Source organism: Calypte anna, chromosome 2 (assembly GCF_003957555.1).
Source record: "Calypte anna isolate BGI_N300 chromosome 2, bCalAnn1_v1.p, whole genome shotgun sequence".
In the NCBI taxonomy this organism is placed as follows: Eukaryota; Metazoa; Chordata; class Aves; order Apodiformes; family Trochilidae; genus Calypte; species Calypte anna.
Genome location: NC_044245.1, coordinates 28,641,035 through 28,655,874, shown reverse-complemented (window position 1 = coordinate 28,655,874; position 14,840 = coordinate 28,641,035). Strand labels below are relative to the sequence as shown.

Below are 14,840 nucleotides of genomic sequence, written 5' to 3'. Positions count from 1 at the left end.
ATGACAATTAGCATTACATTCTACCTTCATGAAAGGCTGAAGGGTTTAGAAGATAAAAAGAGTAATGTCCTCAATTTTGTTTTATCAGTGTGATGATAGATGCTAACATTTTACTTCATTGTTTTGCTTCACTGAATATTTTACTTTTTGAAAACAAGTCTATCAACATCTAATCTATAAAACATACATAAATATACAGCTTAAAAAAATAGTCTTTTTCTTGTCCATCTGGTCTTGGCACCATGTATTTAAACATGAGTATACAAAACACCTTAGTTGATTCTGAAGCGAGGCTGCTTCTCAAACCAGACTGCTATCTCAATGGTGAGGTTTCTGGTTGTCTCTCTGTATCTGAAATTCTAGGCAGAATTTGTTTTTGCTGCTTTAAGTCAAGCAAACTAGTATTTATTTTGTAAAGATGTTATTTATTTAAATATTTGTAGAAAGTAAGTGCCAAAAAACTATGTAATCCAAGTTCACTGTGAAACAAAAACATATAATTAGATGCAAAGAAGTAAAACAAAGTTCAGGAAAGCTAGATGAATAGTTTTTTGTGCCTCTTTTTTTGCGCCTCTTTTTTTGCATTGACTTAGTGCACTAATTGAGACAAAGATCCAATGCAAAAAATAAGTGGTCTCATAATTAAAGATGCTAATGCTGCATGCATACATAGGCTAAATTAGAGTTGTACACATTGTCTGGGAAGAATTGTATAAAATAAAATCCAGTAGGATCTAGAGGGTCTAACTTTTCCCTTACCAGATTTTGTATATCTCTTGAAACGATGCTCTGCATACATTTTTAAACTCATTCTGTGAGTGTCAGGTAACTTAAACAGAAGAGTCCCTCCTGTTTTCTCATATACTAAGATTATTTGGGTAGTATGTTTTGCTGTCTTTTAGAATAATTTTGGTAAAGATATTTTAGGATGGTGTGACAATAGGTCCAGATGTGTCCAGCATTAATGCTGAAATAAATTTTTAAGAATCATAATTTTTGCCAGTTCTGTTCTCTACATCTTTTTTTTATTATCTGGTATTCTGACAGTTCTTGCTAATCAGGATGGCCACCGTAAATTCTGTATACATAAAACATATATTTTTTTTTACTTTTATAGATCTGAGTGATCAGCTTATGGAAGTAGTTGGTCTAGAAGGAGCCATGGAGATGGGACAGATATACACAGGTCTGAAAAGTGCTGGAAGGCGGCTTGCACAGTGCTCATCTGTTGTCATCAGGTATTGGCAGCTTTAATTTGTACTGCTCTGTTGTAATGAAACAGCAAACTTTTATATATTTTTGGTTTAAGTTCTTTGGTAGTTTAATAGACGTATATACTGTATTTATTTCTTTCAAAAATATTTTTATATGAAATACATTTTCTTTTAATGTGTCAAGAAACTCATAAAAAGGCATTTACATTCAATCTTCACACATTGTATTCATTTGTCATTTCATCCTCTGAAGCAGAATAACCAGTTGGAGCGGGAGCCATGAACATCATAAGTTTTATTAATAAAACCTCCGTGGAATTTTGAGGAAAAAGTCAAAGTAGTCTGCAGAAGTCAAAGTAAACTGGTTTCAATTTGTTATTTACTGAACACTGACAAGTCCATATTAATAAATACATTAGAATATATAAACTGCTAATGGTGGAGCTAATTTAGTTAGGCTTTATCATTTACTATGCTAGAAGTGACCAGAAGATACACAATAGGGCAAACTTGGGCTAGGACTGAGGGAGAAAATAATTAGTATGACTTTTGGATTATGTAATGACTGGAAAAGAGAGAGATGCTCAACTTTATTTCAGTGAAGAATTTCACAGGAAGAATTTTCCAAAATCTTAATAAAATCATAAGTGATGCAATTATAAGCCCCAAAGCCTAAAAGAAGAACAGCAAGAAAAACTTTAATCAAATAACTACAATTGGTGAAAGCACCTGTCATATTTTTGAGACCGGCCTCAAGGACTGGGTGATTTTGACTTCAAAAGTACTTTCTCGAGTGGGTGAAGCAGAGAGAAATAGAACATAGAGGCATTTCAACCTTCTCTGGGTACTAAGAATTTTTATAATCCCATGTCAGCAGTACCGAGTCTGCAAAAGACTCAGAAGTCTTCCAAACCTATAAAGTGAGAGGTCATTGAACATTATTCCTTACATCTGCTTATGGCTCCAGATGACATTGGATAATGCCATTAACTCTTAGTCATTTTCAAGTAGTGCCCAAGGCAGAATTTCTGCTGACCAACAGAAGTGCCCAGTTGGCTCCTTTTTCTATTATTAAATTTATCTGCTCCATGTTATTTCTTGTAGTCTTGGATGCGTACTATTGTAATGCAGAAATACAGGGCTGGAAATGAGCCAAAAGGATCATCCTTCTTTTCGTTTGATTTTCTCGTTTGTCTATACTTTTCTTAAGGTGGTATCCAAAACTAGACAGGAAGCACGGGCTGTAGCTTTATGTTAAAATAAGTATCCTTTTACTAATAATTTAAATTTACAACATGGTATGCTAAAGCCTCTGAATATATTGTAACTGTCATGTTATCAAAATGCTGTCAAACACATAGTTAGATGCAAGTGTAAAAACTTCTTTCATAGTGCTAATAAATAGTGGTGGTAAATTTCCTTTCTAATAGCCAGTCTTAACTCTAAAAATAGTAGTTACCTTTATCTTTTCCATTATTAAGGCTTATTCCTGAAGTTCATGAGTTTTCACAAATTACAGATTGTTTTCCCATGCGAGAGTTGTGTATTACTAGCAAGAGTTTTTGCTTTGTGTGTTGAAGCCTACTAAGTAACTAGGTTACTTTTGTAAACAGGTTCTGTCATATGGAGATATATCTGTGCTTAATAAATATATTTATCAATTTTGTCTAGTTACTTTTATTTATGCTCTGAAATGTATCACTTTAGGACCAGCAAGTCTCTGCCTATGCAGATAGATGGAGAACCTTGGATGCAAACTCCTTGCACGGTAAGGATACTGAGAGTACTGGGGATACTGGGATACTCTGGGAAGAGAGCTGAATGACAAGTTTAGGAACCTTTTTTAATGAATAACCAAAATTGCAGTAGTGAGAAACATTAACTGATTTATTTACTTTGACTTCTTCAATGATAGAAACAGCATCTTTCATTTTAAAAGGCAACCAGTGTCTTTCACATTAATTCATTTTCCTTTGGTAACATCTTCACACACTTACAGAGCTCAACATTAACTGCATTTTCAATTTATCACTCTAGATTTTGTCCTTCAGTTTAGGATGGAATAAAAAGGTTTGGAAAATACTTAAAGGATGCAGTCCCAGTGTACCTTTTCACAGTGTGATAATTTATTTATGATGATCTCTCAGATCTATAGCCTCTATTGATGAGGAAGAACCAAAGTTAGTTTTGATGTTAAAGTGTATAAAGTAAGAAATCATTCTTCAAGTATTGAGGAAGATCTCCATTGTATTTGTGACAGTTCTTATCAAGGACAGTTTCTTGGAGGCTGGAGTCTTGACTGTACTGAATGAATGATACAATAGAACTAATATTGTCAAAATTCTTACAGTGTAAAGGAGAAATTAAGAGATTTATTTAGTCTCTTGCTTCAGTGCTGACACATAGCAGTAAACAGCAATTTGGATATGACAGAACAGGACAGGACAGGATAGAAAAGTATAGGAGCTTGCTCAGAGTAAGTGTTTACAGGCAACACAATAATGGTGTAGCTAAAAAAACTTTCCATTTTTATGGCTGATAAATTATAGCAACTGAGCCTTTGGAGAGGATGTTGTTGAAGAAACTGAAGCTCTTTTTTGTTGAACACAGGCTTAGTAACATGTTTTAATATGCCTTTTTACTAACTTGGTTTCTCTAAAGACTCATGTTTTTAAGTACATTTATGTACATGAATTGCTATAACCTTGCAACTTGTAAGTATGACAAAACAGTAATGTGACAAGGAAGAAGTCCAGATGGGGGTAATTCTCCAAACCAGGGTACTGGATGACTTTCATGAACTTTATGTCTGTAGTAAAATTAAACACTACACAAAAAAGTAAAAAGGAGCACCTTCAGTAAGGTGCTAAGAGGTACGGAATCTGATGTTGTATGGGTTAGGATGAAATAAAAGGATTGTGATAGTTCGTGCCTCCCAGATACATCATAGTTTACAGCTGAACAGCAGGGAGAGTGCCTGAACTCTAATTCTCTATGTTGAGGGCTCAAATGCTACAAAAAGGAAAACCATGTGAACACACCCTGTGTGAAGGCAGAACAGTGGGGATTTTATGAGATTTATTCCAGGAAACGTTTGGAGTTAAGAGATATCATTATCTTCACCTCTTCTACAGCTACGGCACAGTGCAGGGCAACAGTACAGAACCCAGTGATTACTTGTTGAAGAAAAAGACATGTAATTTTTCAGTTGCCAGATTACAGAAGAGAATTTATGGGAGGATGTTGGCAATAACATGCACTTTTTTTTGTCTTGACTGCTTGCTCTGCTCAAAATCCCTCCTATCTGATTGATAATGCTAGCAGAAGCTGCCTGCAAAATTGAGGACAAACCTGGAAAAAGAGATGATTCTTACATTTCAATTACTGCCTTGTGGAAACAGTAAATTATTACTGATAATTGCTGTTAAAATATCATTTTAAACAGGATAAAAATGCCATATACTTTTCAGTGGTATCCATCTTCTTTACTGAGAGGGTGATCAGGCATTGGAATGGGCTGCCCCAGGAAGTAGTGGATTCTCCATCCCTGGAGATATTTAAAAAGAGACTGGATGTGGCACTCAGTGCCATGGTCTGGTAACTGCAGTGGTAGTGGATCAAGGGTAGGACTTGATGATCTCAGAGGTCCCTTCCAACCCAGCCAATTCTATGATTCTATGAATAGAAAGCTGAGGTGGGGCTTTTCAGAAGCGGGGATAGTGAGAGGACTGTGGTTTTAAACAGAAAGAGGGTAGATTTAGGATAGATGTTAGGAAAAAAATCTTCACCATGAAGGTAGTAACACACTGGAATAGGTTGCCTAGAGAGGTTATTGATGCCCCTTCCCTGGAAATGTTTAAGGCCAGGTTGGATGACGCCTTGTGCAGCCTGGTCTAGTGGGAGGGGTAGGATCTTGGTGTTATTTAAGATCCCTTCCATCCCTACCCATTCTATGATTCTGTGATTCTATGATTAAAAAAAAAACCATACTGTTGAAAGTATTTATTTCCTATGAGAAACTATTTGAACTATTTGTCTAGACTACTGCATCCTTATGAATTTAGATATAAAATTACTTTTTTATGCTATCCATTTTTCAGGAAATGTTTTTTTTCTCTTCTGGGGAGCTTAGTATTTATTGCAATTGCTTCTTGCATTATTGTATATATACCCCACTCTGTTTTCTACGTCTTACAAAAGCAAAAATATGTATGGTCCAACCTCTCCCCTTCCCACTAGTTCTATCAGTTCTATGTTACAGTTTGTCCTTGAAGTTCTCTGCCAACTAGCTAGGAAATCTTCCTGAGATGATGACAAAAGTGGATGTTGGCTCCAGATTCCCCAGAAGCTGTGATCTATGATTTTCACTCATGCTACCAGTTTTAGTATTAAAGAAATAGACCTGTGCTTCTTTAAATATCTTTCATCATCTTCTATTGCACACAGACAACTAGCATCCCTAGACAAGAACAGGAATGTGTTTTTCTAGGTCCTGTGTATACTAAAAAAGGTGAGTGGCTTGGTCTAGAGGTCTGTCATCAAAAGATATTCAATATGTTTAACACAGGCAGACTGCAGTGTCTGACAAAGTCATTCTGCTCTGCTATAATAAGATGCAGAATCTGAACATCAAATTGTATTGTCTTCACTGTTTTTTATAGAGGAGGCTCTGGGAGAAGGAAAGATGATAATGTTATGTTAAATATCTTGTCTGATTAGCTGAAGAGGAAATTCTATCAGAACTCTACCAGACAAATATAGCAACATGAAAGATATCTGTGGTTTCACCTGATCTCCAAACAGGTCATTAATAGTAATGAAACTTCAAAGACTCTCCAGTTAATTCAATAAACTTCTAGCTTTAGCCATCAGGATTTTTTTTTTTAACAAAAGTAATCTTTCAATTTAGCTACATAAATTATTAGCATTGTTTTGAAAAAATCCATAAGAATGTTCTATCTTAATTAGCAATAACTGTGATTTTGGTTCTTTCATCTATTCTTGAATTGGTTGGCATCATATCTGAGTGACAGGCTGCTAACAACATTAGATTAGAAGTAAAAGATAGACATGTCTACAGAAAAAACAACAATATTGCCTAAATGAACAAAAAAATCCATAGTCAGAGCCTACCCAAGGGACTGCCATAAATGTAGTTTCAGATATATTCTGAAACATACTATTTACTGATAGGAAAACATGTAGTAAGCCAGTAAATATTAAAACTTAGAACTAATATTCCAAATATTATAATTTGAATGCACCTTAAAAATATGTTTTGAATTACTGAATGGCTCCTCTCTATAGTAATCACAATAAACCAGGGCAAGAAAAGTGAGAGAGTCAAAGATTTTCTTTCATGTAGTATTATTGGCTGCAACACCCCATAACATGAAGAATCAGGGGCTCATAGAATGGCCAGGAAGGGCTGGAAGGGACCTTAAAAATCATAGAATCATAGAATTCAATTGGCTGGGTTGGAAGGGACCTCTGAGATCATCAAGTCCAACCCTTGATCCACTACCGCTACAGTTACTAGACCATGGCACTGAGTGCCACATCCAGTCTCTTTTTAAATATCTCCAGGGATGGAGAATCCACTACTTCCCGGGACAGCCCATTCCAATGCCTGATCACCCTCTCCATAAACAAATTCTTTCTAATATCCAACCTAAACTTTCCCCGGCACAACTTAAGACCGTGCCCTCTTGTCTTGCTGAAAGTTGCCTGGGAAAAGAGGCCAACCCCCACCTGGCTACACCCTCCTTTCAGGGAATTGTAGAGAGTGATGAGGTCTCCCCTGAGCCTCCTCTTCTCCAGGCTGAACAGCCCCAGCTCTCTCAGCCTCTCCTCATAGGGTCTGTGCTCGAGTCCCTTCACCAGCCTGGTTGCCCTCCTTTGGACCCGCTCCAGGACCTCAATCTCCTTCCTGAACTGAGGGGCCCAGAACTGGACACAGTACTCAAGGTGTGGCCTCACCAGCGCTGAGTACAGGGGCAGAATCACTTCCTTGGGCCTGCTGGCCATGCTGTTCCTGATACAGGCTGGGATGCCATTGGCCTTCTTGGCCACCTGGGCACACTGCTGGCTCATGTTCAGCTTCCTGTCAATCCAGACTCCCAGGTCCCTTTCTGCCTGGCTGCTCTCCAACCACTCTGTGTCCAGTCTGTAGCGCTGCATGGGGTTGTTGTGTCCAAAGTGCAGGACCCGGCACTTGGCCTTGTTGAACCTCATCCCGTTGGAATCAGCCCAGCTCTCCAGTCTGTCCAGGTCCCTCTGCAGAGCCCTCCTGCCTTCCAGCTGATCCACACTCCCCCCAAACTTATTGTCGTCTGCGAATTTGCTGATGATGGACTCAATCCCTTCATCTAAATCATCAATAATGATATCGAGCAGAACTGGGCCCAAAACTGATCCCTGGGGGACACCACTAGTGACCAGCCGCCGACTGGATGCAGCACCGTTCAGCACCACTCTCTGGGCCCGGCCCTCCAGCCAGTTCCTAACCCAGCGCAGAGTGTCCCTGTCCAAATCATCTAGCTCCAACCCCCCTGCATGGGTAGGGACACCTTCCACTAAACCAGGTTGCTCAAGGCCCCTGCTCAAGGTTATCCACAACTTCCTTGGGCAATCTGTTCCAGTGTCTCACGACCCTCAAATTAAAGAATTTCATCCTAGTGTCTAACCTAAATCTCCCCTCTTCAAGTTTGAAACCATTTCTCCTTGTCTTCTCACTACATAGCTGTGTAAAAAGCCCTAACCCACCTTTCTTGTAGGCCCCTTCAGATATTTGAAGGTTGCTCCGCGGTCACCTTGGAACCTCCTCCAGGGTGAAAAACATCCATAACTTCTTTAGCCTGTCTTCATAGGGGAGATGCTCCAGCCCTCTGATCATTTTAGTGGCTCTAAAATGGCTTCTAAAAGAAACTGCAGCTGTTTTCTAGACTCTTTAGACTCTGTAAAGTATCTTCTTTCTATGTCACCAAATGTAATATTTTCTTACCAGTTGTTTATAATTGGAAAATTTAAACATTTTGTCTGCTGTTTTAAAGAGGAATTGGGTCCTAGGCTGATTTTAGTAGAATAATAGCCATTTATTACATAGTTGATCCATAAATTGAAACCAATCACTAAAAAAAGTTTTTGCTGTTGCATCTTTTAGCAACAATGTCCATACATTCCTGTTTCAAGCCCAGAGTAGTTTTCTAACTTTCTAACACTTTATTTTGCAGCTGGTCATTGGTTTTTGTGCTCACAGGTACACTACACATTAATTAGTTTTGTTTTCATAGGCTTTTTTTTTTTTTTTTTTTTTAATTTCACAACAGAGGTTTTTGTAATTGACAAAGCAATTTACTGCATGTGTGCTTTCTGCACCCCAGACAAATACTTTAACATGTAATGCACCTTTCTTTCCAGTTCAGATTGTTAAGAAAAGAATTAGTTGTGACTAATTGCCAATTAATTTGCAGTGGTTTTAGGGAGGAGGGGGAGGAAAACAATTGCACCTACTAATTAAAATTTAAAATATTCCAAAGTGTCATCTTTAGGTGTCTGTGGAATACATAATTTCAATTTTTAGTTCTACACTGGATCTGTAACAACCTGAGCTTGACAGCTCTATTAATTTAAAACCTCAGTGATACCTATTAGTACAAAACATGAAAAAAAATTGCCATTAATCATTTATTTTAATTTTGCAGCTCTGTCATTTTCTCAGTATGTTTAAAAATTATGATGACACCAGAATGTTTTCCAATCTACCTGTGTGAAGGGGAAACGGATCACACTACTTAGGAGAGAGACTAGAGTATATTATTAGAGCTTAATTAATGCCAAACTGATTAGATTTGATTGCACTTTGCACAATAATATTGTTAAGAAATCTATTTAAAAGATGCGTTGCGTAACGCTATATTTAAAACAACTGTTCTAGATCGGAAGAGCTTTTGACCAAAATGCCACATAATGTAAATCACGGGTTGATTTTATTTAGCACTGCCTACATTCTGTAGGGCTTATTTGTATCATGATACCCAGCACAGCTCATGATCACCTAGGGGAAGATGAAAGTATTTAGTAGTTCTGTGTTACCGAGGTTTTGTATCCCTCCATTTCCTGTAAAAGGAGCAGGATATTGCCAGCAGTGTGCCCAGGTGGCCAAGAAGGCCAATGGCATCCTGGCCTGTATCAGGAACAGCGTGGCCAGCAGGTCCAAGGAAGTGATTCTGCCCCTGTACTCAGTGCTGGTGAGGCCACACCTTGAGTACTGTGTCCAGTTCTGGGCCCCTCAGTTCAGGAAGGAGATTGAGGTGCTGGAGCAGGTTCAGAGAAGAGCAAGGAGGCTGGTGAAGGGATCCAGCACAAGTCCTGTGAGGAAGGGCTGAGGGAGCTGGGGCTGTTCAGCCTGGAGAAGAGGAGGCTCAGGGGAGACCTCATCACTCTCTACAACTCCCTGAAAGGAGGGTGTAGCCAGGTGGGGGTTGGCCTCTTTTCCCAGGCAACTCTCAGCAAGACAAGAGGGCATGGTCTCAAGTTGTACCAGGGGAGGTTTAGGTTGGATATGAGAAAGAATTTGTTTATGGAGAGGGTGATCAGACATTGAAATGGGCTGCCCAGGGATTCTCCATCCCTGGAGATATTTAAAAAGAGACTGGATGTGGCACTCAGTGCCATGGTCTAGTAACTGTAGCGGTAGTGGATCAAGGGTTGGACTTGATGATCTCAGAGGTCCCTTCCAACCCAGCCAATTCTATGATCTAGACTTTGGGAAAACTCTCATATCTTGAAAACTACCAACATGCAAACCTTGCTAATAGAACGGTATAAAGTGAGTGTAAACTAATAGATCCAACTTAAGGATTTTTTCTGTTAGTTTTTACCTTCTGTCTTTAAAATGCAGGGTTTCTTGCTTTAACATTCACTGAAACATTATAAGTGGATCTGATTATCTGTTTTGTTTTCTATTGGATTATAGTTAGTACCTGTATTTATAGTACCATGTTCTGTGTTAAGAGTAAACCTTTAGGCATTCTGTGAAGTCAGGAATATGTAGATAACCAGCATATATTGTAGAAGAAGGAACATGAAAGCAAAATGCATTGATCTAAAAGATATAGTTATCACACTAAAGTTATTGATGTTCACTGAATTCCATTTAGTGGATGCATTCTATTAATATGGCTTCAAGGCATATTTTGAAACTGTCCTGCTCCTGAAACAAATAAATGTCTGTCTTATGCATTGATAAATATGTTTGCTATCACAAATTCAGGCTGCTTCTTTATCAGAAACTTTGCTATCAACAAATAGGGACCAATTACCAACTTTTCTTTTAAGTATTAGGCTCTTTTTAAATTAGATCTGGTGTTCCTTCCAACAGGTAAATCATTGGATACAGTTTCTAATACTGGGAAGTTGGTTTTGGAATTTCAAATGCATTATTTTTCTGTTAAACATGTTTACCAGATATATCAGTCCTTTAAATTTCTGTGATCATGAATTCATGGGATAAAATCTTGGCTTCAATGGTTGTTGTTATTAGCTAATGTAATGTTTACGTACTCTACTAGTAATAAAACGTACTTGAGTTTACAGTGTATTTTTGCCTTTTTAGAATGTAAAATATGTCTTAAACAACTGGCATTGTGTTGTTTTATAACAGCTGAAAATATGTCTTGGGGAAATGCATATAGGACTCCATCCCCATACATGTGAGCAGTTAATTACATGCAGGCCTCTTAGCTGATTTCAGGCCTCTTAGCTCATCTCTGCTGATAGGACACAACATACTGAAGAGGTCTTGGTCTCTGAAACAGATGGCTTGAGCCAAAAAAGAACATTACATTTATAAACATTTTCTCAGTACATAGTTGCATTCATCCTCAGCAGCACTGAAGACCTGCAATCCAAAATGCAGTCTGTATGGGGTCTCAGGATTACCTCACCTCTTCATCCAAAAGCCATTTTTTGAGCTTTGCTCCTTTATTCATTTTAAGATGGAATTACTATGATTTACCTCTGAAAGGAACCTCTGCAGCCATTCCTACTGGCCAAAGCTTGCAATAAGCTGACACTTTATGAATCTCAAAGAATTAATTCACAGAAGCAGTGGATCCCTTCGTGTATTTATCCTCATAATCAGGTCAATGTCAGCACTATTCCTGGGCCCCAAAATGTGCCTCATGAAGCATATGAAAATTACAAAAGTCCTTAAGGAGATTTTCCAGGGCCAGACCATCAGCTGGTATAAAATGACATCAATGGAATAACTCCAATTTACCCCAAACACACATCTGCTTCCAAAGTGAAGCAGATGAAAACCTGAAGCAGAATACCTTGTGAGAAAATAAGTTGATGTCAGTCTTTGAAAGTGAGAGTTATTGTCTGTGTGAACTTAATCTAGGCTTAAAAACAAAATTCTGTATGCTAAATCTGATACTAATGAACAATGTTGACAAAAAGAGACCATGTATGAAATTTTACACTAATGGATTAAGGTGGCATGGAAATGAGCATTTGATAAGTAAGGGCTCTAATAGAGTTAAACCAACCCACTCATTCTTTTGAAAATTTTTGATGTTTCTGTCTCCTTATATTGTGAAGTAAATTTCCATCCCAAGAAATGTCCTGATCTATATTTTAATGAGCCCCTCCACGTGACACACATTTTTTGTTTCATTACTATTGGTGAATGATAAGTGAAGGATATTCATTTTAACTTGAAAATGTCAGGTATGCACTTTAAGAGATATATTTTTCCAGTTTTTAATGAGGTGGTGTTTTTTTTTGAAAGAAATACCCAGCTCTGATGTGGGTACTATGCAGGTGACAACTGATATTTAATAAGTGATGGTTCTTGTATTAGTCGTAGTTCACTAAAGAAAATGTCTCGGATTGCTTTTGAAAAACTCTTAGCATCACTAGCCCAAAGGCAAGATGTGACCTTTTTATTACATAATGAGAATCATTTATTATCTTACAATGTATCTTAAAGTCACAGACAAAATGCCACTTTGATAATTGCTTTCAATTAGCTTTGAGCATAGCATACATTCATAAAATGTCTTCTCTAATTTAGACTTGAATTAGAGAAAATTGCAGACATAATCTACTTTAAGGTTGTCTCATTTAAGGTGATTCGTAGTTTTATATCAAAGAAATCAAAATGGGTGGCTTTAAAGCAGTCTTGCAAAGAGTTTCAAGTGGGCTTTTCAATATTTGGGTCCATTGTATTAACAATTAATTAACAAATTGGAATTCTGGTTCATCTTTTTTGACCTTTTTGTGTATTAGCTTTTGACTTTTGTTCATAAGGCTATTTCAAAGTTATGCAGTGTCCTGTTAAGAGCAGTACAGCTTGATTACATGCATAAATAAAGCATACAGGAACATAGCTTATACCTTAATAATAGGCAACAGCTTGGGGTGTCAGCACGTGTGTCCCTTCCAACTTTTAAATTCTTATTCATCTTGTAGATATGCAGAATATTCAAAAGCAAGCAATAAAACCCACACTCAAAAAGGAAAGATCACATATTGGCATGTATTGGATTGCATATGATTTTTTTAATACTATTGTGTGTATACATGAAAATATCTGTGAAAAAAAAAAATAATGAGCCATAGATTGGATTACTGCATACGCAACATTGATCATTAAAAAGTGCAGGTATTTTCCTTTCATCTTTGATTAAATGAAGAAGGTTTGCAAGTCACGTATAAAGACAATACAGGTATCTCAGATAGTTGGAACTGAACTAGCTCAAGGAATGACTCTGGTTTTTTTCTGTCTTCCCCCAGATAAAAATTACTCACAAGAACCAAGCCCCCATGTTGATGGGACCTCCTCCAAAAACCGGTCTTTTCTCCTCTATCATCAAAAGAACAAGGAACCACAGCAAGGAATAAGCCTATGTAGTTTAGTTTTTAGAAAACCAATTAGCTTTGTTTTGCTTTGGAATATTTATGCTGGAAATCTTTCAAGAATTTTAGAATATCTTCTACTCACAAGTTCATGGATTTAGGTCTAACAGTTTCCGTAAATGAGCTGATGTAAATTATGCTATTAGAGAAAAGAATATTCTCAGTTTTGTAGGCATTTTGCATGACGAAAGCAGATGTTTACAAAAAGTGATACAGCATATTTTTTGTTGCATGCCTAACCATTTATTAGCTATGGGCTAATTCTGCAATGGAATACGGGAAGAGAATGTCATGGGTAATTTGGTTTTCTCTGTTTTCCATTTCAGCTTTTTCTAATACAGGTCTCATTAACCTGTACGTTTAGTTTACCCTCTCTTTCTACCCTGAGAATTTTTATGCAGCTAAGCATTAAAATCTTTTATCTTATTCTGAGAACTTCTATGTATGTGAGTAACTGTACCTGCTGAAAATGTCTAGCAATGTGTGAGATATTCTAATGATCATGATTATTCTTGTGTAACTTTTTTGTAAGATTGGAAAGCAAGGCAAGTTTGAGCAAAAACTAAAAGGCTAAGGAGATTGTGTTCAGAGGGAGATGATACTACTTGCAAAACTAGCCATCAGTGTTGTTTGTTCAAACACTAGAATTATTTTAATGAACAGTACTTCTCTGTAACATGGCAAACTTTAAATCATTCTGCACATTGACTGATACTATAGTGCACATGCACGCAAATAACCAAAGTTCATGCCTAATAAAGAGCATTTTCCACCAAAGACTTACTGAAGGATGCTTCAGAGAAATGGGTTAATGCATAATTAATCAACATCACTGGAGTAGACTCACTTCTGAAAATTTACAGTTCTTTTGATTACACTGGCAATGTCCAGACAGATATTGGTGTCAGAAAAAAACCATAAAATAAATTGCAAGTAAATGCTCACTTTTCATCTGTTTCAGAAGTTGATAGACATAGACACATATTCTAAATATTGGAAAATTCAACTTGTATCTAATTTTATTGTCACTGTTTTTTATTAATTCCATCCATAATTTACACATCCCCTAAACTAATCTGTTAAGCAAAGGAAAAACCATTATCTATTCCAGTTTTGTAGTGTGCTGCCAAAATATTTCTTTCTGGGGAGGCTGTTGCTCAGGTTTTTACTTTCCCAGCCCTCTGAGAGACTTCCTAACAGCTTAGAAATCATAATACAGGGATTTGTCTGAGGTTTACACAGCACTGTCTAATGTTGAAGGGAAGTCCAAGAATGGCAACTTTTTTCAGTCTTGCATATAAACAACCTCAATCACAAGTTTTTTTTCAGTCTTAACATTGTTTTTTGTTCAGAGTGAGCTGCTTGTCAGCTCTGCATGTCTTAAGTTCTCAGAGATTTCATCAAAAAACAAACAAGGCAAAAAAATTTACTTAAAATGCATGATTTCCCATTTTTATCTGAACTTTTAAATGCTAATGATTTCTTAAATATATTTTTCTGTTGATTCATTCATCCATTAAAAAACAACATTTTATGATTCTGTGTGCACGGTACTGTGCATATATTTCAATAAAGTTACTATCATTTGTTCTTCAGTATAAGAATTCAACAGAGTCCTAATTTATATAATAGACACTGAAATAAAAGTTAGTGTATAGTTGGTAAGGATTATGTGTTTGAAATATACAGTCTGTGTTCTGT

General features: G+C 37.0%; 1 protein-coding gene across 6 annotated transcripts in view; it reads left to right on the top strand.

Moving 5' to 3' along the window:
• DGKB (diacylglycerol kinase beta) overlaps positions 1-13,429 on the top strand; it is a 286,640-nt gene extending 273,211 nt beyond the window's left edge. For all 6 annotated transcript variants that reach the window (XM_030445130.1, XM_030445128.1, XM_030445131.1 and 3 more), the window contains 3 exons: positions 1,118-1,238; positions 2,922-2,982; positions 13,017-13,429. In XM_030445130.1, the coding sequence (XP_030300990.1) occupies positions 1,118-1,238; positions 2,922-2,982; positions 13,017-13,124 (290 nt within the window). In that variant the 3' untranslated portion in view covers positions 13,125-13,429. The remainder of the gene's footprint in view (positions 1-1,117; positions 1,239-2,921; positions 2,983-13,016) is intronic.
• Positions 13,430-14,840: the final 1,411 nt, after the last annotated feature.